Source organism: Monopterus albus, unplaced genomic scaffold, assembly GCF_001952655.1.
Source record: "Monopterus albus unplaced genomic scaffold, M_albus_1.0 scaffold31.1, whole genome shotgun sequence".
In the NCBI taxonomy this organism is placed as follows: domain Eukaryota; kingdom Metazoa; phylum Chordata; class Actinopteri; order Synbranchiformes; family Synbranchidae; genus Monopterus; species Monopterus albus.
In genome coordinates this window covers 1,355,600-1,379,252 of record NW_018127911.1, presented here as the reverse complement: position 1 = coordinate 1,379,252, position 23,653 = coordinate 1,355,600, and the positions used below count along the sequence as shown (strand labels likewise).

The 23,653-nt window shown below is 39.9% G+C and overlaps 1 protein-coding gene across 5 annotated transcripts; it reads left to right on the top strand.

Moving 5' to 3' along the window:
- The first annotated feature begins 16 nt into the window (after positions 1-16).
- On the top strand, positions 17-21,926 carry armc9 (armadillo repeat containing 9). 5 transcript variants are annotated; one of them, XM_020596739.1, is made up of 26 exons: positions 17-95; positions 821-910; positions 1,132-1,254; positions 2,018-2,188; positions 2,607-2,762; positions 2,887-2,979; positions 3,682-3,706; positions 4,149-4,306; positions 4,692-4,790; positions 5,882-5,917; positions 8,342-8,376; positions 8,470-8,581; positions 8,835-8,927; positions 10,697-10,787; positions 11,473-11,596; positions 11,796-11,935; positions 12,917-12,993; positions 13,616-13,690; positions 14,180-14,270; positions 14,727-14,779; positions 15,059-15,157; positions 15,790-15,905; positions 16,690-16,814; positions 17,355-17,460; positions 19,299-19,489; positions 20,722-21,926. In XM_020596739.1, exons 2-26 carry the CDS (start codon positions 836-838, stop codon positions 20,742-20,744), a joined length of 2,487 nt encoding a protein of 828 aa, XP_020452395.1. In that variant the 5' UTR covers positions 17-95; positions 821-835; the 3' UTR covers positions 20,745-21,926. The 5 variants fall into 5 exon arrangements, 4 of the variants coding, with proteins under 4 accessions (XP_020452395.1, XP_020452397.1, XP_020452394.1 ...); XR_002274647.1 differs by lacking the exons at positions 17-95; positions 20,722-21,926 and adding exons at positions 119-358; positions 17,875-17,964 and having other exon boundaries at positions 19,299-19,375; XM_020596741.1 differs by lacking the exon at positions 17-95 and adding an exon at positions 120-358 and having other exon boundaries at positions 847-910.
- The last annotated feature ends 1,727 nt before the right edge of the window (positions 21,927-23,653 follow it).

Below are 23,653 nucleotides of genomic sequence, written 5' to 3'. Positions count from 1 at the left end.
CAGCAGAAAACATTCCCGAACGTGCAGTAGTAACCACAAATTACTAACGAACTACTAATTTTAAACAATTGTGTCATATTAGTAGAACCGAATGTGTGAGTGTAGAATGCCTTCATTTGTATCACTATTTGCGACATAAGTATCTACTTTCCGGTGTGCATGTCCCAAACATTTGGTTGCTAGGTGTTTCGGCGTCCTTTCTGTTTACGGTTGCTAGCTAAAGGCTAGTTGATTAGTGGCTTAACGTAAGCGAGGTATATAAGGCTTTCCGAAAATGAATAGTATAAGTTTCAGATTTGGGTGGATGCGTTGAAATTTGCTTGTATCTATATTTACAAAGTGAATGCTGTGCGAAAAGGTGAGATCGATGTTGATAACCTCTCTTAACGTCAAAGTGAAGTGGCTTGCCAGCTAAATTAGTATTACTTGCGATATTTTTGCTTCGTTGTCGATGAAGTTTACTGTCAGAGGTGATGCTAAAAACTGGGGGAGGAAGCGGGAATCTGACTTTTATGTACTGTTTAACGTTAGAGCTTTAAAACTCCGGCAAATATGGGATGGCTGTTATTTGGTTAAAACATTTCTATTACTGTTGTAAAAACCTTTGCAGCTTTAACGATAACCCAACGTCACTTCAATTTTAGTTTGACACAAAGACTCCGTACCTTGTTTAAACGAAAGTGCTTCAAGTTAGTTTTCATCATTATTTACACAACCATGTGCTATCCTACCATTGCATGTTCTGCAAAATGCTTGCTGGAAGTAACGTTACAAATGTTATTTAATGAGAGTATCTTTGCTGTCGGTGGGTATTTTAAAGGTTCTGAACACTCACATGGGTTCCAGGGAGGCAACCAAGATGGGTGACATCTTGGCAACTGAAGCTGATCTTCTTGGGATGATAAAGGAGGTAACCTGTTTAGATTTTGAGAAATCGTACAGGGAAACCATTAATACACATCCACTAAATGTAAACAAAATGCACAACTTTTTATCCAACAAACCATGCTTGATATAGAATTATATTTGCTAAGGCAAGAGTTGTGCAGCTTGTTTAATTTGAATGACAGATTTATTATGTGCTGGTTAAGCTAGAGTTTACGTCATTTGTGCTTGTTTTGTCTTTTGTAGTACCTTCAATTTGAGGAATTTGAAGAGACTGTTCACAGTTTCGACAGAGAGTGCAAACGCAGAGGCAGGGTCATTCCAAAGCTCCAAGGCAGTACTGGAGACTCAAAGACTCATGAAATTAAGGTAAATAATACATTCCATACGTTGTTCTTCCTGCAGGTAGGTTAATTATTTGTGGAGGTGGTAACTTAGAATGGACAAGAAGAGTGCTGAAAAATGGAGAATCTGTGCCCACACATTGCAGATTATTACCACTGAGCTGTTACAGCCTGAGACATACTGTATAAGAGACAAATAAGCCTGAGCTTATTTTATTATGAAACTTGGCAACTTGCTTTACCTAAGCAATTGATTTAGATATCCTAGAGGACAGAGACTCAAGAATGGCAAGTTTACTTATTTTAAAACGTACTAGCTTTTTAAACTTAGGCTTTTTTCTATTTCTCCCTTTAAACATTGTCAGGTATTTATAAAAAGTGTTGCTCATGTTATTCATGTTATAGGTTTTCAGAGGGCTTAGGTACAGTCTATGTTAAGGGGGTTGTGGTGGCTAGGGATTTTGAAATGATTTGATAAAAAGTTTGAGTTATTTTAGTTTAGTTATTAGTTATTTTAATTATTTCAGTATTTTATTTTCAGTGCATAGCACATTGTTTTTAGCATTCGTTCGTTTGACATAAGGTGCTTTGCAAAAACACTTGGGTGCTGCAGCTAAGCTTTTCCGTGGCAGGGATAACCCTATTATTACATATTAGTTATCACTGTGTGATATGTAAATAAAATGATCATATACAAAACCTCACTCTTTGGTGGATAACATCTTACCAGAGTTCTTGTTTTCCCCTAACCCACCCAGACTTGTTTACTCCCACTGTATCTTTTCTAGAAAGACCTCCTGAGGTCTTTTGACGATGGAGACCAGAAGGTGTTCTTTGAACTGTGGACAGAGAATATTCCCTCTGAGGTAAAGAACAAAGATGGTGAGGTCCAGAGCCTGGAGTTCTACCTTTACATCCATTTCACCATCTATCCACTGAGGACACACCCTGGTAGACATGTATGTACATCTAAGTGTGTCTTTCTTTTTTGTTTAAATTTAAACCATTTTAGATATGCTGCAAACAACATAGTTATATCATTATGTGCTATTTTTCAAAATGTCCACTAAGCTGCGCTACAAGCTTCTTTTCTCACTGTGCTTTCAGTGGTTGTGTTCTTAATTTTTAACTTCTATAATATGCCTTTCGTTGTGTAGGCCAGTGTAGTTTGAGTTTATATATTTATATGGATATAAATTATTTAAAAAAGATCAGCTTGATTAGCTTTTGGTGGTGGTAGCAGGCCATAAGAAAGAATCATGTCATTGAAGATAGTGTGTATATACAACAGAAGAAGTGTTTTAAGTGATGTGAAAGGATGAATTCACATTTTGCTGAAATGAATCAGTTCATTGGAAAAGTTGAACCTGTCTACAGGACCAAGCTGAGTTTGAGGAGAGGATTTCCCACTTCAAGCAGTACCTGGAGACTCGAGGAGCAGCACTGAGCCAGATTGCAGAGTTTCTGCCTTATTATGCCTTGCCTTTTGTTCCCAACCCCACTGTCCACCCCTCCTTCAAAGGCCTTTTCCAGGTGCTCAGCTAATTGTGGAACATTATCTAGTTGAGAACTAGTTGTTACTTATTCAGCATTATTGTTTAGTGCCACTTCAGAATGAGCCTAATATTTTTTTCCAACCTAAATTATGTCAATTTAGGATTCCTGGATACCACATTTGAAGGATAAGCTGGAGCAGTTTCTGTCAGTGACATTAAAACTGTCCAGCAGCCCACGGTTGCTGAGTTTGTATGTATCCTTTATCATGGCATGCTCACATCATTGCTGAGAAAAATCATCTGAGTACAGATCAGGGGTGAAATTACATTTTGTATTACAAATGGCAAACCACCATCATAGCAAAATAAATAGTGTGACAAAAAGTGTTATCTATGACATTTTCAGTCCAGTTCTTACACAGCCATTAATTTGGGTCCTTGGCAGCAGTATCGTACTAAATTGCTAGTGGTTAACTCTCTAGACCAGTGTTTATACAGCACTTCACAAACGTCACAGGATGTCTTATAAAACAGAAAAATATCAAACAAGATTCAGTAAGTGTCTTTAGAAATTGGCTTTAAACTAATAAATACACTGCTGGTTTTCATTTGTTCTTGTGGCTGATCTGCACATTTAAACCTCAGATTAAATCCTCATGTGTGTTGAACCACAGGATCTTGTAGATTTACCCCTCCCTCTAAAACAAGCAAGCATTTATTCTATAGCTGCACTTGTATCTCTTTCATAAAATGAAATAGATTAGCTTTATCTTAAACAAATAGTTTCTGTGATGAATTTGCCTACTTCAAAAACAATGGCATTGTAGTTTTACATGCTCTTACACTGGTTCAACGCAGCTCTGGGTGAGATCACTTGATATGGACACACATATTAGAAATGTCTGATTAGTGTTCACTTCAGTGATAATGAGTATTCTTTAACATAAATCATTCAGAAAGAGGGTGGAAGGAGTATAAAAGGTAAATGTCCCTCTAAATGAATCTGCCTTGCAAGTATTACATCTGTCCCTGCATTATATTTTACAGTTTCAGTGTCATCAGCTCTTACTTAATGTAGACAAAACACAAATGACAAAGTCACATTATTACACAACTTTCCTCATATACATCACCTAGATAAATTGTATCATTCTTTTGACATTTGCTTGTAAGTGACAGGCTTCAATAATTCAAAAGGACAGAGGTAATGATGGGAAATTGAAGAACGAGTTCTGTCAATGTTGCAGTTGGTTGCAGACAGAGACTAATAAAGGTTAATAATTACTAATTTTCAAATTAAACATTTTATGTGTTGACAAACACTTTAACGCAGTGTTACGCAGAGAATGTCTCTTATGACGTGAGTGTAGTTTATTTCTTAGTGTTTGTTTTTTGCAACATGTGTCTATGTATAATTGCACAGAGGCAATGCAGCAGTTACAGCTCCAACTGGTTCAGTCAGAACGGCGCATGGCAAGCTATGTACGAAAGTTCAACAAGATGCAGGCTGACTACCACAACCTGATTGGAATCACTGCTGATCTGGTTGACTCATTGGAAGCCACTGTCAGCGGAAAAATGGTAAGTCACATTCTAACACACAGCCCCGTTGTACCTCACTGCGGCCAATATGTGCCAGTGCTGGTGGTCACCAAAATTGTAAAAACCCGTTGGACACACTTTTATGTACCGTCAACTGGAGTTAAGATTTTATTTGCTGCTGCATCCTATTTCAGGAATATGGAGCTTTTTCACATTCATATTTATTAGTACATATGGCTATAATGTATGTCAGAACACAAAATGTATTTTTATAAATAAATATTTTCAATATGCACACTTATGCACTTTGTTATTTTATGATGTGACTGTTAAACAGGGACATAAAAAAGGCCAAAACTGCTCTTTGTCCTTCTGTCTGCACACAGCATTCTAAAGCTTAGGGGGCATGCTGTGTTTTTTGCAGATCTCCCCTGAGTACCTACAGACTGTGTGTGTTCGACTGTTCAGCAGCCAGATGAGGCAGAGTGTGGTGCAGAGCACTGACTTCACCAGGCCTGGCACTGTGAGTGAGCACACGCAGACCTCTCTCTTTCTTCATCAAGCCTTGCAGGTAGACAAATAATAAAACACAAGGCCTTGAGGTGAAGCATGTTCAGTAAAAGCACAGAAAATGTCAAGTGGGGGACTACTGAGAGCAGCTACAGTCCTACACCTAAACAGTACCTAAAGGATGGTTTGTGGTAGCGATAGCATAGTCACCACAGTACACAGACATGGCAGCTGTGGCTCAGGAAATAGAGTGAGTCATCCCCTAACTGTAGGGTTGGTGATTAGATCACCAGTTTCCCTAGTCCACATGTCGAGCAAGACACTGAACCCCTAGTTGCTCCCTGTGGTATCACCAGTGTGTGAATGTGTGAGTGTTTGTGTGTGCAAATGGGAAATAAAGAGTGTAAGGTGCTTTGAGTGTGCTTCAGTGCATAAAAAAGCATTATACAAGTATAAGACCATATACCAAATACTAGCAGAAAAAACACGCTCTGGGCCTTATGTCACAAATATTGATTAAGTTGACATTGTCTTTAAAAAGGAATTTTGAAAGATGTTTCAGGAGGGTTCATTTCCCATAAAGTGTCTTGGCAACCTGTATATCAAGTCAGCTTTAAGCCTTGTAGTAATCATCCACCTTGAATCCTGGAAAAAGGCGACTGCATCATGGCGGTGCATTAATTCACACCCAAAGCTTGTTAGAAAGTTGAATACACCTGACACAACTTTGAAAAGAGGAAATAAACAATTTCAATTACTAGTTATAATAAAAATGATCCTTAGAGTTTCAAATGAAACAGCAGATATGTGGTGAAAATGTTAATATCTTTGTTGACAGTGTGTGGCTCTATAACACATAAAACACTACTTGTTGACAGTGTGTAATAGTTGTTACGTGTGGCTCTATAACACATAAAACACTAGAATTACTTTAAACCGAAACAAAACTGTCCACACTGACACCTTGACAGTTGCTTAGTCTCAGTGACAGTCACTGTGCTGTTGGACTCTGGCTTGTGAAATGTGGTTGCTTTCTGATTTGAACTGAACAATTTCTTTCTGTGTGTTTGTGTTTTTGCTTGTATGATGCTTTTATCTACAAAGGGATATTACTCTATGAGTGCCTGTGATGATGGCTATGTAAGTTTCATATGTTTTCATCTTTACTTCCTTTCATGAGTCTGGCCCTTACCTCTCACCTTGTTGTACCTCACCGAATGCCTTGTCCACCTCCTCCTGTCCTTGTCTTTATGTCTGTTTCTCCTTTGCTTTACTTCATTTTTACATTTTTGGCCTTTATTTGTACTCAGTCTGTATCCTTCCATTTTCCCCTGGTTCCTACTAGCTTGTTTTAGTTTGAAGGGATTCATCCATCCATCCATTTTCTTCTGCTTATCTGAGACCAGGTAGCAGTGGCAACAGGTTCAGCGGGATAGTCCAGACGTTCCTCTCTCTGGCAACATTTTCCAGCTCCTCTGGCGGGATTGAAGGGATGTTTGGGCTCATTTTGTCAGGTCACTAGATAAGCCAAACAATCTCTTTTAGGACGTGCCTCATCATTAAATTATTTTGTTCCCAGAGACTATAGTCATTGTTCCCTGTTTCCAGCTCTCCTTATCTGTATTCATTTTAGGATAAACACTGTTAGTTTCAGTCTTCTTTCCTTTACCTTTTTTAATGATATAGTTTGTTAAAGGATTTAAACAGACACTATGACAAGGACAACAACACAAGGCATTTTGGTGTAAAAACCCTTCTCACACTCAGGTTGTCAAACAGGCTAGGTTAAACTACAGTCACTTGAAAACAGGCAACCAGAGCACTTTATATAATTGTCAAGGTTCTTAACACCATTAGCAGCAGGCACTCAGTTTAAACATCTACTATAACATATAATATTGTGACGATCCACGTCAGCCATTGGGGGGTCTGGTGGCAGCTGCATGATGCAGAGGTGCATCATGGGAGTTCAGTAAATAGAGAGAGCAGTTATAAAATTATAGTTAAAGTGTTCTGATGTGTTACCCCATTGTTGTTATGTGTTAGTGTTGCTGACTTATGCTGGTGTGTTATCTGACGATGTTTTACTAAGGTAATTGCTGTGCTGTGTTTTGGACCGTCCGTTTGGCTTGTATGTGTGAGACTGACCCTGGGGGAAGTGCCATTGTTCAGTGGTTCTAAATAAATGACAGAGAAAGCAGTGTTGCATTGTGGTCACTGTAAAAGGTCACGCCTAGGCGATATCCAGAGTCGTGCGGTGTATGGGGCCTGGAATAATCGCTAACCAAGATCAGCATAGGTGCTAGCGCCCTGCTAGCTAGTTTAGCTGTACCAGTGTAGTTAGTCTCTCTCCTCCACGCCAGGGGTCATTACAATATGTTAAATTATATAATGTCCAAGGAATGTCAATGCAAGCCTTTAACTGTTGTATTAAAAAAAGCTGTAAATGAGAATAAAATGAACAGCTCCAGCATTTGCTACCATCATTTAGCTACATGTAGTAGTTAATGTTCATTTCCGACTCTGATTTCCGAGATCTTGTGAACAATGGTCAACATGCCTCTTAACCTGGATAAAACATTTGTCTCAGGTATAGCTGAGACCTGTGTCAGGACCATATTTGTCCTCACGCAGGCAACATAACACCATAATTGACCATTATTACTGGAATCTTTGTGCCTTGATTACATTGAGATGGCTCTCACAGATTTTTGCTACCCTGGTAAAACCTAGATTAGACTAGAGAGCAAAGACATTCTACTTATTGTCTGCAATATACCTATGCATAGTATACATAATCCTCAGTTTGATGCCACTCTTAAATGGGCTCTCAAGGGGCCAGGCCCCCCAGAGTCTAATTATTCAGGTGCCATGAAGAAGGTTGTGGGGCCACTGAAATGTTTAGAGAGAAAGGAATTTGGCTATTTATCCAGGTATCATTGCTCTCCTCCATTTCCGTATTACCTACTGCACACCAAAGCAACAGTGCACACAGAGAACCTGATACCACAGCCGACACAGCTCACCCTCCTGACCTTACACTGCTCCTGCAATGGGCATAACCATCCTGCTTTCGGATTCGATTTCAGGGCTCAAAATCCCCTTTCATTAGTCAAAAACAGCAGTTTAACACTTCCTTCATGACTACATACAGGCCTACAATACAAGTGAACAGAAGGAACAATGCTTTCACACTAACCCATGCTCTGTGGTACTTTTTAATTTTTGCATTAACCTAGCCGACTTCTCACTGACTGCATGGGTGAAGTCGCCACACATTATCATAATGTATGTCCAAGAATTCAGCATGTGCCAGAAGCATGATGTATGCATGTCCAGAAAACACACTAATGACTTATTTGGTTCGTAAGTAACTTGACTGATTTAGATGAAGAACAATGCACCATGGTAAGTAAGGTGAGAAGACAACAAAACGGAGATAACACAGTCTCATGGGTCATGTTTTCCATAGTTCAAAGTAAGAATGTAATAAATGTAGCCTAAATAATCAAATTCTAAAAACTATTCTGTTCTTGTTGTTTTCGTTTTTGCTTTCTTTTGCAGGCCTCCTCTATGCTACGAGCGTCCATTGCACCGCAGTGAGTCTTAAATTTGAAGAGGTTGTTTCCTACTGTGTACAGTCTGATAAGGGCCTTGACAAAACATGACTGTATTTTTTTATTAATGTCCAGGAGGTCCAAGGAGGTGCCAATGCTGCCCTCACTAGACTATGAGAAGCTGAAAAAAGACCTGGTTGAAGGCTCAGACAGGCTTAGGTCTCTGCTACTTCAGGCACTGCGCTGGGTGACTATTCATATTGTTATTTACAGTATAGTCATTATGTCATTATGTTTTTTATGCTATATGGCTTATTTTGCATATTATAGTTTTTTCATGATAGTCATTGCTACACTTATTAGGTGAAGTGCTTTCCTTTAGAGAATATCCTGAGTACAGCAGTGTGAAAGTATAGATGAGAGAAGAGCATTTATTCAGTTTGCATCATCAGTCTTTCAAGCCTTCATTGTTGGGTCTGTTCCTCTTGTGTTTTCTTTAGAGACTGACTCGCTCGCTCCCTGGTGAACAGAGAGACATGGTGCTTCAGGCCTATATCAGCAATGATCTGCTGGACCACTACAGCACTACACAGGTGAGATACACTGATTCTATCATAATAATATTGTGTGTTGTTGTTGTTGTTGTTGGGGTTTTTTACATATTGTAAATTGTAGTATATGTTTTTAATTAAAGTATGACTCCAAGGTGGAGAATTCTCACAGAATGACTTGTGATATAAACTGAATATGACAGTGAAATTGATTTTCTATTATCCTGTGTAATTAATCCTAAGGCTTTAATTTCAGGCAAGTCTGAGCCAGCAGACTGGCACCTTTTCTGGATACACAGAAATATATAGTCAGAGAAACTCGTACCTAATCCAAATTGATCCCTGAGTTTCCAACATACGATTTATGTAGCTATAAATTATTTTAATAATTTTATAATCTGGCTGGAAACTTCTTATGGCATGTCCCATGCCTCAGATTTAGTGGCATCCCCTTGTTACTTAACAGATGCTACAGACTCCATATTTAACCCTCTCAAAAGGCTTTCAGAAGCCTTAGAGCCGCATCTGTTTTATAGGTTTTCTTTCTTTCTTCTCTTCTGTATTCTGTTCACATTCCCTTCTCCTGGCCTTTAGCTGTAGGGTGCTGTATTTTACAGACATTAAATGGTCCTCACCTAACAGCTCTGCTATTTGTCTTTATACTTGCCATGATGCTCCAAGTCGTGTTGTAAAGTCATTTACTGCAGATAGTTACAATAACAGGGGTGGGTGTCAGTCTCTTGTAATCAAACCCACAAGCATAAATGTTCTAATGTTCTGCGTTTGACAGTGGCCAAAAGCATACATGACTGGCTATCTGGAAAAAGGAGTTTTCCCAGTGTGCTGTTCAGCTTGTGGTCCAGCCAAGTGGTGGTTCTTACAACACAGATATTATACCCATCTGTCTGATCAGGCCAACTCCATAAAGCTGCCTCAGTGGATTCTTAAAGCTACAGTATGCAACTTCAGGTAGCACTAGCATGAAACTCCAAATCAAATCACTCTGCTCTGCCCAGCGCTCCCTATCCCTGCTTCACTATGCTCTGCTACGCTCCGCCACGCTCTGCCCAGCTCTTCAGATATTTCTTGCTATGAAATTGCAATAAATGAGAATGCAACAAAATGCACCGGTCCAGCAGAAATAATTGAAAATCTCTGATTGGTTAGAGAGGTCAACCCCACTCAAAACCTTTTAAAAGCTAATGTCTCTGCACTGCAGCCAGTGCTGTTCAATGAGTCTGGGTTGCAGGAGGCTTCGCCAGCACCTCTCAACATTAATACAAGTTATGGATCAGATTTCTGCAACAAAACTATCCGAAAAAGTTACATACTGTAGCTTTAAGAACTCATCTTTGACCCCTTGTCAACTTTACTTTAGCACTCTCTGCCTGTCATACAGTTGTCTTCTGTGCAAAAACAACATTGTACTGACAAATTAACATCTTACTGTCTCAACTGCCCTCATTATATGTAGGAGCACAGCTATTCAACAAACAAAATATTTGTGAGGTTCTTATAGCAAGCAGTTGTAAAACAGTGAAAACGGTTCTGGATAATAAAATCAATGATAAAATTATGAGAGTTTCTAAGCAAGAGTAAGACCAAAGATATTGGAAAAAGAAATCAAATGTTCTGGAGGTAACTTTGTAAAATCTTCATATCTCAGCAGCTGTTGACATTCATCAGCAACATGTGTGGCCTGCTCATAAGTGATGGTCCTTCTTTTCAAAGTACCGGTAAAATATTACTAAACATACCTCATAGCACTACATGTATTATCTTAAACTACCCTATATTTTGTGCCTTCATAGAGAACTGTGCTTCATTTAATGAGGTCGAAGAACGAGATTGTCCGCCAATACATGGCTCGTCTCATCAATGCATTTGCATCCCTTGTGGAGGGTAAGTGCTCAGATGTCATTAGATTTGGTTAAGTATTATTATTGCTTTGTAAGATGAGTCACTGCCCAACTGGATGTATTCAGAGACATATAGATTCATGAAAGACCTCAGTGGCTTTTGTTATATACCGCTAATGATCCTCTGCAGCGGCATGCCATTAACTATGGATGACATCTTGTAAAAAGAGACAATGTTGAAAGACAAATATTGTTTGTCCCAAGACAGATGACTCACTGTTGCTGCAGTAAGTCATTGATGAAGAATGTGAATCTGAAATAACTTTCATTCCCACCAACAAGGAAGCGTTTGGTTGCCGGAATGTCTAGTCAGAATAAGCCTGAACAGGAAGAGGTAAATGGCTTGTTCAGTTTCCAAACAGCTTGATGAACTATGTAACGTGACACCGGAACATTCTGAATTCACTGAAACAAAATCCCTTCTTGGTAACTGGTAGAAATATTTTTGCATCATGTACCCATAATGGGTGAGTCTAACCAGTATTCAGTTTTGTCAAGGAAACAACTTTGTTCAGTTGTCTTCCTGAGTGTTAACAGCTGTACCTGAAGTGCATTGACAAATCTGTGGCTTTTCATTGTAAAAGTCACCATCCAGTGAGGTTTTACATTTTCAGTAGGCCATTGCCATACCTTTGGATCTTAACGCCATGTTGCCTTCATGCTCACAGGCCGTGTTTACCTCTCCCAAACTCCCATGCTTCTGAAACTTCTGACTGAGGCTCTCAGGAATGAGGAAAAAGACTCCCTGACTAGAGAGAATGTGCTTGTGACCCTACAGAAACTCAGCCTCAGGTACATTTTAAAAAGACCAATGTGTTTATAAACCCTTGCTTTTCCAGTTTCTTTAGAGGGCAGCCAAAAGTGATAAATTCCTCACCTTTTTAAAGCTCTTAATTGTCATCTTACAGAATTCTTCTCCCTCCTGTTGAGGAACACACATGTTTGTGTTTGATTTGCTTGTAATCTATCATTTATCATCATGTCTTGGTAGGAGGAGTCAGCAGACAGCCATGATAGAAGATGGTTTGATTGGCTGGCTAGTGGATGAGCTGCAGGACTCAGACTGCCTGAGTGACTATACCCTGGAGTACTCTGCAGCTCTGCTTATGAACCTATGTCTGAGAATGAAAGGTAAAAGGGTGGCACAGGTAGATACGGAACCTAGATACAGTACATTGTAATTATAGGCATATCGCATGTCATCATCATTCAGTGTCAGCCCCTCACAGACCAGTAAAAATAAACATGGAGGAGAGCAGCAGCACATACAGGGATCAGTGGGGAGATGAGGATGTTTTACTTTTGTTTAACATCTTTGAAGAAGCTCCTGATCATGCCAGACTGGAGGGAACGTATTGTAACCGAGCGGTTTTTCAGGGAATTGCGCTGAAATTGTTGTACAAATAATGTTGGTGTTATTGTTGTACATTGTTGTACTCACCTTTCAGCTGAATCTGCTCATGCATGGCAGTTTATGTCCTCAACAGTGGAGGTCATACTGGAGCCAGATACAGGTCACTTACAAGCATGAATGTGAACCATCGACACAAAAAGATTGGATTAGACAGAAAGATCAAAATTGGTCATTAAGGCCTGTAATGTGAACGAAGTGTTTGTTTCTTATGGATGATTTCATTATAGGCAGAGTAAAGGCCAATATTGTTTGGGTTCGCATCCAGTACAAATGTGTACCGTAGCTTTTGCAGCTTCTTCTGAACACAGTCCTTATCAGTGCACTCTCCTTGTTACTTATTTCTTTTTTCATCTATGCTATAGGGTAGCTGCCCTCTTACTGCACATATACCATGAACAAATATACACTTTATCGCTTCATTTTCATCTTAGTTACAAATATACAGAAGATAAAACACAAAGAAAATAACCATAATAAATCAGCTTATCTTATTTTAATGTAGCTAGCAAACAAAAATCAGTTTAGGATAAACAAATAAGACCTTTGGGTTGTCAAATTCAAGTGTATGTGTGTGTGTGTGTGTGTGTGTGTGTGTGTGTGTGTGTGTGTGTGTGTGTGTGCGTGTGTGTGTGTGTGGGTGTGTGTGTGTGTGTGTGTGTGTGTGTGTGTGTGTGTGTTGGATGGCTGTCTTTGAACAGGAAAAAGGAAGTGTGCAGAGAATGCCAAGCATGTACTAAAGGTTCTGACTGACCTCCTTGGACATGAGAACCACGAGGTGAGTCACACATCAGTCAACACTTGGACACATATGTTTCATGAACAATGTTCACAATAGGCACACGCTCACACAGGGTGTAAATCGTGGATACAACACATACAGTATAAACACATTGTAGAACATACACACAACAAATGGGCAGAATAATTGTTAACAAAGGGAAGTTGGCAGCAGTTGGTAGCATTAAATCAAAATCTGCACACAAAAGTAGGCAACTTAAAGCAATCACATAAATACACAAATCACTTTCTAACTTTATTACACCTTGAACTGTTGAATGCCCTTGTCCAAGCAGACACATCCAGGCTTGCCATAAAACGAAATTTATGATGTCTTCCAGAATTTTCGGCATTCTTTGGCAGGCAGAAATAAAGTCTGCAAAACATAAACATCACTGGCTTCACTCAGTATTTCAAACGTCAAGCTGTTGCAGTGTCATTGTTACGTTCTTTTTACCTACTGTGATATACTCTAGATTTTTGTGAGCTACCAGATCCACTGCACTGTATAAATATTCTTTCCACTTTGTTTCCTAGTTGCTGCATGGACAGGCTGCTACCATGTGGCCCGAGACCACAAAATCTGAGGTTGTGTGTTTGTGTCGTTTTGCTTTCCTCAGATTCGGCCATATGTGAATGGAGCCCTGTACAGTATCCTCTGTATTCCCTCTGTCAGACAGGAAGCCAAAGAGATGGTGAGATAGCAGAAATGTGTTCACCTTCTTGGAGGAAACAGGCACAATTTGCGTTTCGCTCTGCACAGCCAGTATTTGGAGGGGAAACAATAGGTGTTCACAGTTATACTGTAAGACACAGTACCCAGAAACATGTGAGCCAGTAGGTTGTATTTGTATCAGTGTTTCATACTGACTCAGCACTGAAATTTGGACCTGCAGGAGAGTCCAGATGAGGCACGGCCTCTCCTGTCCAACAAATACCCAACAAGTATTACATTTAATAAAATGCCTCAGATATTATTATAATCATTATATGTATCAGCCTCCTTACAAGGTTGACAATCAGCACTTTTAGCTCCCTCAAAATGTTAGTGCAAACTGCCTTTGAGTACTGAGTCACTGATTTTGATTCTGAAGCTTAAAAAGCCTTTGCATTTGTCTTGCTGCTTATAAAGTTATGTGCATGCATTGGTGTGACATATGTTTCCATCACGTGTGCCTATACAGAGTGTAGAGGAGATTCTCCGCTGCTACAGCAAAGAGGAGAACCCAGACCTCAACAGACAGATTGAGTTCATCATTAAACAGCTAAACTCGGGTCAGTTTATTCATATTTATTGTTATAATAGATGTACTTTATGAACGTGTATGCTTATAGTACTGACTCTGTAGGTACTTTTAGAAATAAAATACTGCCTTAGTGAAGTCATGTTGATTTAGGTTTTTGGGTGGTACTACCAGTAGTAATACACTGATAGTCTGGTAGAAAGTGTTTTCTCATGTTAAATTACAGCAATAACCATTTTAATTTAGATACTTATTGATGAATTTTCTAAAGCTACTCTACCTACCTTTTCAGCTGCTACACGGCCAAGTGAGATTAAAAAACATCAGACACCAAAGTTCACAGTGAAAAAAGTCTTAGTTAATGCACCTTTAAATTAAAATCCCCAGATTTTATAATTTACACAAAACTGAAACTAACTGCGTTTGCCTTTTTTTGGAAAATATACTGACTTGTTCAATCCTTGGGCTGTGGCTTTGTTCCACTCAGCTGAGGAAGAGGGGCCAGAATCAGACGATGAAGAAGAGGACGACGATAATGATGTAAGTTCTCTTCTCAACCATTAGATGTTGATAAGCTGACGCTGTTCACCGTTTCATTACATGCACCTCTATGCAGACAGCTATGGGAATACACAGCGTTAAGAAAAACTAATCAGAGAAAAATTTAGGATGTGATTGCATGTTGTTGTCACCAAATACAGCGAGTTAATAATCTGAACTTCTGGCACTCTTTTGTGCAGCTTTTCTTAAACACACCTCACCATAGTCACCACAGTTTCTGTCGTTTTTAACTGATATATTGTCATTATCTTGTGACAGGAAGATTTAATGGAGACAGACCTTGACAAAGAGGAAGTTCTCCAACCGCAGCCCAGAGAACTGTCTGGGGAGAGTCTGCTCACCACTGAGTACCTGGGAGTAAGAGAGAATATACTCACTATGCTCAGCACAGCTAAACATGTTGTTGGTAGCTAGTTCAAGACGCTGCAGCTAAAGGGCACGATATCTGAGACAAAGAGAACTGAAAATATTTCTACTGCTGGCTGTGTACATGCTACAGACATGTTTGACTATTTCAGCCTATAGTGAATAGCAAGATGTTATGTTAGAGATGGCATACTGTATGTTTCTGTGGCCAGAGACATGCAGAGATCATCTATCATTTTAATTTAATGGAACAATCTTCAGCCTAAAACAGAGTTCACATTGTTTATAATTTTGTTAATAATATCAGTATCCACAACCACAGATTTCCCTAAACTTAAAATCAAAACATTAAAACCGTGTTAGACTGGTTAGTCTGGTCATTTCTCATCACATGAGTGTGAAACCATTTACACTGTTTAGGCAACATGTGTTGGATACATGTATTGTAGGGCACTTAGAGTGAAAATGGATGTTATTTCTGTTATTTACTGTCCGTTTGTCCGTCCATTACATCATCACTACAGTCTCTGCTCTTCAGAGATGACCCCAGGTTAAAACTGTAATATATTCTGTTTCTTTTTTACTGTTGACATGCTACTGATCTTGTGTGTGTGGTTGTGTAGATATTGACCAACATGGCAAAACTGAAGCGGAAGTCTACCCCTCTACCTCTACCAAGTGTTGATGAGCCTCTACAACGGCCAGTCACCCCGAGTTCTCATCGTAATGTCAGTGCAGTGTAAGTTAAATACAGATACACAGGAAAAGTCAGTCAGACAGTTCCCCTTTAAGCTGACCCACTTATCCTGAGTGTCTGTGAGTGTTAGAGTGACAGGAAGTGTGCAGGATAAGGTTCTGTCTCTTCCTAAGGGAACTTTAGTGTTATATTCTGCACTTGGATCCTAGGACCTTAGTATAGTGTACTTGGACGAAGGCACCTGATGGCACCCCTGTCTTTTTTCTCAAGTCTCATCAAATGACCACAGCACAGATAGTTCATAGTTTGGCCTGTAGGTCATTTAAACAATGATTGTGCTGCCCCCTTTTTTTCAACAACATGGGTAATAAAGTTCCTATAGCCATTAAAACTAGAGCAGTAGGTCAAAGCAAGAATGGGGTCAAATCCATTTTGCTGTTGCAAAGTCTGACAGAATTGTTCAGGTAAGTGAGTGAGTCAGCAGGAGAAGACTGGAACTAGGATGGCTTTTTTACTGAAAGGCAAATCATTGTCACCATAAGTTATAAGATACAGTGTGCAGCGGGGATGAAAGACAGTATCATTTTAGAGTGGGGGGGATACAACAGCAGCGAGGCATCGGTTTCCTATACATGACCTGGCACTGGAGATAATAGAACAGCTCACAACACGTGATAAACTGTTTTAAAACTCACTAAACTGACTAGAAGTACTGGTAATGCAGTTTTAAAATGTGTTATGGTATTGTACCACCTCCCAACGTGAACATCTTCATGCAAGTTCTTACAGAAACTGAACTGTATGTGTGTGTTTATGTGTCGTGTAGTGGTTATCGAGTTGGCGCTTACAGAGGTGATGCAGACAGTTTGCCTCCTTCCCGGTACAGCTCACGACCTCCTACGCGCTCCAGCAGTCGCCCCAGCACTGCTGACTCCCTGCGCCACAGTATCGGTGGGTAGATGTGTGTTTGTGTACATTGGCTACATCTTCCTAATTACATGTATCAATAGTTAAATCCTTTCTGAACATCTGATAGAAGGAGCATTCCACAAGAGCACAATAATGAATCTCTGACCATATCTAATTGCTGTGACCGTTCGTCAGATGTTTGTTGTTAGATTACTCATACTTAATTCACTTTGTGTGTGCTGAAAATCAGCTGCATATTTGTGAGACGGTTTAATTTCCCTTCCACCTGCTACTCTTTATTTGGTTTGTATTGGATTTATTTGATATGAAGCCCAGTGTTCACAGGAACACAATGCACTTCCAAGCAAGGAAGCTACACAGCCTTTATCAAAAAATATATGAGATAAAGGCTTCATATGACTAGTGACCTATTTTGGCTTTCCATGAAATGAATGTCAGCAGGTTCTGTTTGTTATTGATAATAAGAAGCAGTACTGTTGTATTATTTCAGTATAGTTTTGAATTTAGCATTAATAGTGCTAATATTTCTTGCCTCTCTGTTTCACACACACACACCATCAGACTCGGAGTGTGGCCAGTTGTCCCAGGAGGCAGAGTTGGACAGGCCGTATGAGAGGCGAGCCTCAAAAGGACGTTCCCACGAAGAACCCAATGGACACTCTGCCAGGTAAAGTGGCACACAGAGGTTAGCTGCACACACGCATGAGGCTGTGTGTGTTTTAAAGGCTGAAACAGCAACAGAGCCTTGATGAGCTCACCAGAAAACTATATTCAATATACATTGATTTACATCTCGCTCTTGCCCACTGAAATTTGAACCTGCGACTGCTCTTGTTGTGCTTTTCAGTCAATATATAAAATGTGAACGTTAAGAGAGCAAGGAACACTGTCTACGTCATGGGTGTGTAAGCGCCTACAAAACTGGCTTCAGGCTAAACTCCATGTTTCAAGCGTATTGTCATATGCATTAGAAACAGTGCATTTTAATGCAATGAAAAGTTTGTGCTCTGGGTGTTGTATATAACATGAAATCTATAATACATTTACAGTATAGTACTTAAGCAGATGCTTGCTTCAGCAGGCACTGAAAATGGAATGAGGATCTTCTGCTGCAAGAGGGGCACTGTCAGTTCTGAGGAGCAGAGAAGGCCTACACAGATACAGCAGATAGGTTCAGTTGCTTTGAGTTGCTGAGAGAAGGTGGATGACAATCTACAGTACAGTGATTGTATACACAGACCATCCTGTCATATTTTTTTTAAAAATTTCACTTCACCACCCACCAGCAGTGGGCTAGCCTATAGATGGTTAAACAATGAAGCATGAGTGAAATCAATCCAAGCTGATTGTATGTAGTACCATAGTTTTCCCCTCTCTTTGCTACAGGCTGGCTGTTATTCTCTCAGAACCACTGAATTAAGGCAGGATGAACAGTGGGTTATAAAATAAGAAAGAGGACCTAGATATAAAGATAAAATACAAGAGTACAGCATAGGGGAGAAGATATTGAGTATATCAAGATGTGGAAATTACAGATATTTAGAAAGGAAACGTATAAACAAACAAATGTGTTTAATTCTAGAGAAAGCACGAGGTTCAAGATACACAAATTACACACAAGACAGTACATTTGCAACATTTCAGTAACAAATCTTCAGTTTGTAAGTGCATTTTGTCAGTTGTTTAGTAACTACTTCTCATAAAATAAAAGCCATAACTCAGCTGAGGTTCCTGTAAAACTCTCTGCCAGTAGATGTGTGTCTGTGGAAACAGTAGGCAAGAGAATTGTTAGACACTAATTGGTGACTCAGCACTGCCAAGCTGGTCTGTGAGATTGTGACATGCTTTTAAACGAGCAGTGCCCACAGAGAGGCTCATTCAATCGAATCTCCCCTTCTCCTCTCCTTTAAATCGCAGAGGAACTTGACTCCTGAATCCCACCAACAATAATGAGTCCCAGGAAACATCTTAAGTTGTCCCTCCCCCTATCCCCCCTTTAGTAGCCTCATTTCACCCCAATTTGGCTGACAAGACTTTTATAGTGAGCAGCCAAACTGTATTAGTGTCAACACTTTGTTAGTAGGATTTTAGGGGACAATTGCAAATGTATGCAACATGCATGCTAATCTCAATTTGCTACCCCACAGCACTGAGCATGCAAATTTCTAGAACTTGTTAGAGAACCCACTTCTGTTTATAGAGTTTTGTAACATTTTCAGTTATTGCAGATAATACCAGTGATTTTGGACCCAATATGCCTACTGTGAGCAGAAACACTCAATATCTCAGAAATATTAATGATATTCAGCCATGTTGTCATCAGAAATTGAGGTAATCAACTAAAACAAGTGAAATGCTATTGTTGTTGTAACCATGAAACCTTCTGTGAAATGGGATCTGTTTATATCTGTTTGTGTGGTGGTGTTATTACACCTTTTTGCTGCTACAAAGCAAAGCTCATGATTTATTTCTTCTCCGTCTTCCTTAAATTTTCCCTGTCATCAGTGGCGTTTATATCCCTGCATTTGCGAGCCAGCCCAAGATTCCCCGTACACCTGACACATCAGCCGGCCAGAGCGGCGCTCACAGGGGTCGAAGCCTGGCTCCGACACCACAGCACTCCCAGTCGGAGCCACAGCAGAGCAGCAGGCCAGGCTCTGCCAGCTCCGCAGGAGGAGGGGGACAACACATTGGGAGTAAGTGTGTGTTAAGGTTAAGAAATCAACACCAGCCACCAGTGAGTGTTGGCAAATACCGGTTCCAGACGGTTATTTTGTACTCTGCCAGTCACTCTGAAGATACCCTGCCATGATGTGGCGCTAAAGTCACAAGGCAATTTCTACAAACAAAGCAACAGGACTGTCTTTCATTACACAGTATTCAAAAAAGTCATCTTTTAGAAAACATTTTTGTTGAACACAAACACCAGTCAGCCCATTTCAACCAGTCCCAAATGTATTTGTTGTCAACTTCAAATCTTAAACATACAACTTAGTGGAAGTGCCTGCAGGGAAAATGGCCTGATCAGTTGCTCTGCTGCTCTCGGTTGGGTGATAACATCTCCTGATGCTTTCATGCATCTCAAATGCATTTGATGAGCGATTACCTCCGGCTCTTAGGCCGGGTGCCGCTACCATAAAGCCGGTAATAGCACCTAATGGTCACTCAAAGCTACCATATCCTACTCTGTGTGTGTGATGTACCTCTGAGGTCTGTCAAGTGTCAGGCATCTACTGGTTCTTCAGGAAATCATTTAATGATAGCTCTGCTTAAAGGAAAATGAACAGACACAAATGACATGGCAAACGCAATAAGTCCAGTTTTATTGTGAGCTTCCATAACTTATACTGGTATGCTCCCTGCCAGCTCTTGCTTGACTTTTTTTTTTTTCTTGAGCCACTTTTCAATTTAATTTCACTTAAATGCAGCTTCTGCTGATTGTCAAGTGCTATTATGCCTAATATTTGCTGCTTGGTTGAGTCTGGCTGCAGGGAGAGAACACTATCTACAAGCTGAGGCAAGGTCCCTTTTAGGCCACTCTTTTAGTAAACACATCCTCTGTGACTGACAGAGATGCTCCTTTGAGTGAGAGATAGAGGAGGCATTTGTGTAGCAGACCAGGCCACCCACTCAGCCCAGCAGGAACAAACAAGAAGGGAAGCCACTGGTGCCCTTCTTTTTTAAGAACATGGGGAAAAAACAGTATTATCCTACCCCAAGCCCTGTCGACAACTCGACTTTACGTGATGACTGATCTCTGTTATAGTGCCACACAACCAAAGAAGGTGGAGGAAGTGCACCAGTAGAAGAAGTGTCCTTTGGATTTTAAGTTATACCAAGACTGAGAAAATGATCTAACACATTTTAGTTATATTGGCTAAAGTTGCATGTCTCCCTCCTTCCCTCCCTCTTCTCTTTCCATCTTCAGACAGCCAGCCAAAGAGGAGGTGAAGAGGGAGCTGTCGCCATGGAGTAGTTCTATCTCCCCAGGAGCATCAGGCTTCCTGTAACATCATCCCCCCAGGTTGTGATCAGGGTCAGGAAAACAGAGATGGTCGAGGATCTGCAGCGAGAGGAGGAGGAGAGGCCTGAACAATGTGAAGGATTGTAGCTCTGCATGTTTTCCCCCCTTCAGCTTCAGCACAGACATGTTCTGTAACATAATATGAGGTCAGGCAATAATCACAACTTCCAGTCATCCAGCTCTGTGCATCTGTAGCCTTAGCTGGCCCTGAATTTCTTTACTCTCTCATAAAGGTGATAGTTGGCACCCCTAAATATATGGAACATCTTCCAGTCATGACAAAATTCACATGATATAATTAACTCAGTGGTATAGCTATGAGTCCAAGAGCAATTATTTGATCACCTTTCTCTCCATCTCTGACATAAACACATGACTTGCCATTTTCTTCACATCAGCAGTGATAGTCCTAGAGATGCATCTTTTTGCTTCGCTTAAGTCTGGATACAACCTGAAGTCTTCAGACTTAAGCGCACTTTTAACTACACTTAAACAGGGGATAAAGAGTTGAGGAAACCTGAAATGATATGAGGTATGTAAATAGTGTGTCTGTGATTATCACAGGGTTTACAGTGATTAATTTAAGGCTCAGAAAGGACTTTTTCTCTTTGAATTGTACAGATATTTAGTGATAAAAAGCTTATTTGTAAGGTTGTCATCTTGATTCTACAAATCTGTATTTTCCTATGTACTGTGTACTGTATATAGATTTGTGACCATGGTGAAAAATCTCCATGCATGTGAGTAAATGTGTACCAGCTTTACGTAAGCCAAAAAGCATCTCATATCGGAGTAGCTGCTCTTGTTTAACTTGTGCACTAGAAATGTTTACAAGAATGACACAGGTCCTGATCTGACTTCAGGGTGTGCATGTCTTTTAAATTATATTAAAGACATCTTATTACTATTAATATACAGTACACTACCATGCATGCATCATCTGACAGAAATGTCAGATGTTTGAAATGTTGCAGAAGTGTCTTAAATCCAACATTTTTGTATTGTACATTTGTACTGTGTTTCAAGTTGTGTGTTGTGTATTTATGTTAACCTCTAGATGAATGTTGACACTAATTGATTTTGATAGTTTTAGTGGTTTTAAATAAATGTCTGACATATTATCAATTTTCTGTTCTATAATCTTCCTGTCTTCCTTGTTAAGTTCTGAAACAGGCTCACGTGTCCCTTCTTCCCTGACTGCTGGCTTTGTAGACATCATGAAAGAATTTCCTGCTGTGGGACTACAAGTTAAGTTCATGTGATTAAGATGTTAGCACCCAAATCTCAACTACGCGCTGTGCGAATCTGCGTGTCCTGGATGCCGATTGGTCGATCCAATTCTGCTCTGACCATGACGTAGTTGCCTGCTCTTGGTATTCTAATGTGTTACTCACATCTCTGAAATTGTTGGAGAAAATTGGCATTACTTGGTTAGACTGACCACCCATCTCAATCTAAATGATTACTTTCTCACCTGGAAAAAAATAGTAACACTTAATAAAGTGTCATAATGCCAGTTTTATTATACAGCTTTGAGCCTAGCTCAAAATCTCTAACATTTTCATTTCCTGGCTTTTTCTTCTTCTTTTCTGTACTTTGCTGTTTGAGCGCCCACTAGAGTTGAAACGTTAACATTCACACAAGTATAGATGCAACAGCTATGCAACATCTCCAAATGACAGACACATATGTTCCCATATGTGCAGTGATGCAGAAGTCTCAATTTAGCTTAACACGTTGCTCCAAGATCTCCCCTAGGTGTTCATCTGGGTTGAGATCTGGCTGAAGGCCATAGCATGTGATTCACATAATTTTACTCATTACTCATTCAGTGTCCCCTTCACGCCCTAAGGATGGGGACATTGTCTTCCTGGAAGAGAACTTTCAGTTATCTATGTTATTACTTAAAACACAGATGGTCAGTCAACTTCCCCCTGATATATAAAGGCTACAGGAATGATACAGCTGGTTTTGGCTGGGCAGGTTTTACTAACTCTCACTGTGTTCCCCTGCGAGATGATATAGTCAACAGTTCTCATTGTGGACACTGCCAGTGAGCAGCAGCACAATGTGAGGAAACGGGCACACGTGACAGACTGACGCACTTGCGACCAGGTGGCTGGGTAACCCTGATCTCAAGCCACACTGGTTCTGTCCAGCTATAATGGTGACAGAGAGGAAGCTGCTGCTTTGTATCAAAACAAAAATGTGGATAAAGACTAAGGGATGAGGCTTAATGATAAAAAGAAAAGTAACAGCTACTGTGGGTTTTTACCACACTCAAGGGATCCAGACTTATTCCATGACTAGATTTACCCTCAGGGTTATGTCAGATTTGCCATTTCAAGTTTTAAAGCTGTTTTAAGACGAGTCTTATCAGGACTCCAAGAGCCTCTGAAGCTTCAGATTTACTTTTTTTTTTTTTTTTTTTTACTTTTGCCTAATGTAACTGAAAGTTGACATGAAAAGGGACTATAGGTGAATTAACCATATTACCTCATTTTGAGACTCTCACAGTCACATGACTCAGACCCCACACCTACTTCCTACCTTAACTCCACCCACACTCATGTTACAAGCACATATTGTATTAAGCATTTTCTTAGATTTTTCATTAATTTTGTAAGTTTAATTATTAGCAATGATTCCAAAATTGTGGTTAATCAGTAATCAAATCAAATCAAATTTTATTTGTGTAGCGCCAAATCACAACAAAAGTCATCTCAGGACACTTTACAAAGTAAGGTCTAGACCTTACTGTTATCAGTATTATTACATAGGGAAAACTCAACAAATCCCCCTTGAGCAAGCACTTTGCGCCAGTGTGGAGGAAAAA

Coding starts and splice junctions, on each gene's coding strand:
- armc9 (XM_020596738.1), top strand. Junction 4,307..4,691: donor CCACTGTCAGCGGAAAAATG/GTAAGTCACATT, acceptor TGTTTTTTGCAG/ATCTCCCCTGAGTACCTACA. Junction 14,271..14,726: donor CATTAAACAGCTAAACTCGG/GTCAGTTTATTC, acceptor TGTTCCACTCAG/CTGAGGAAGAGGGGCCAGAA.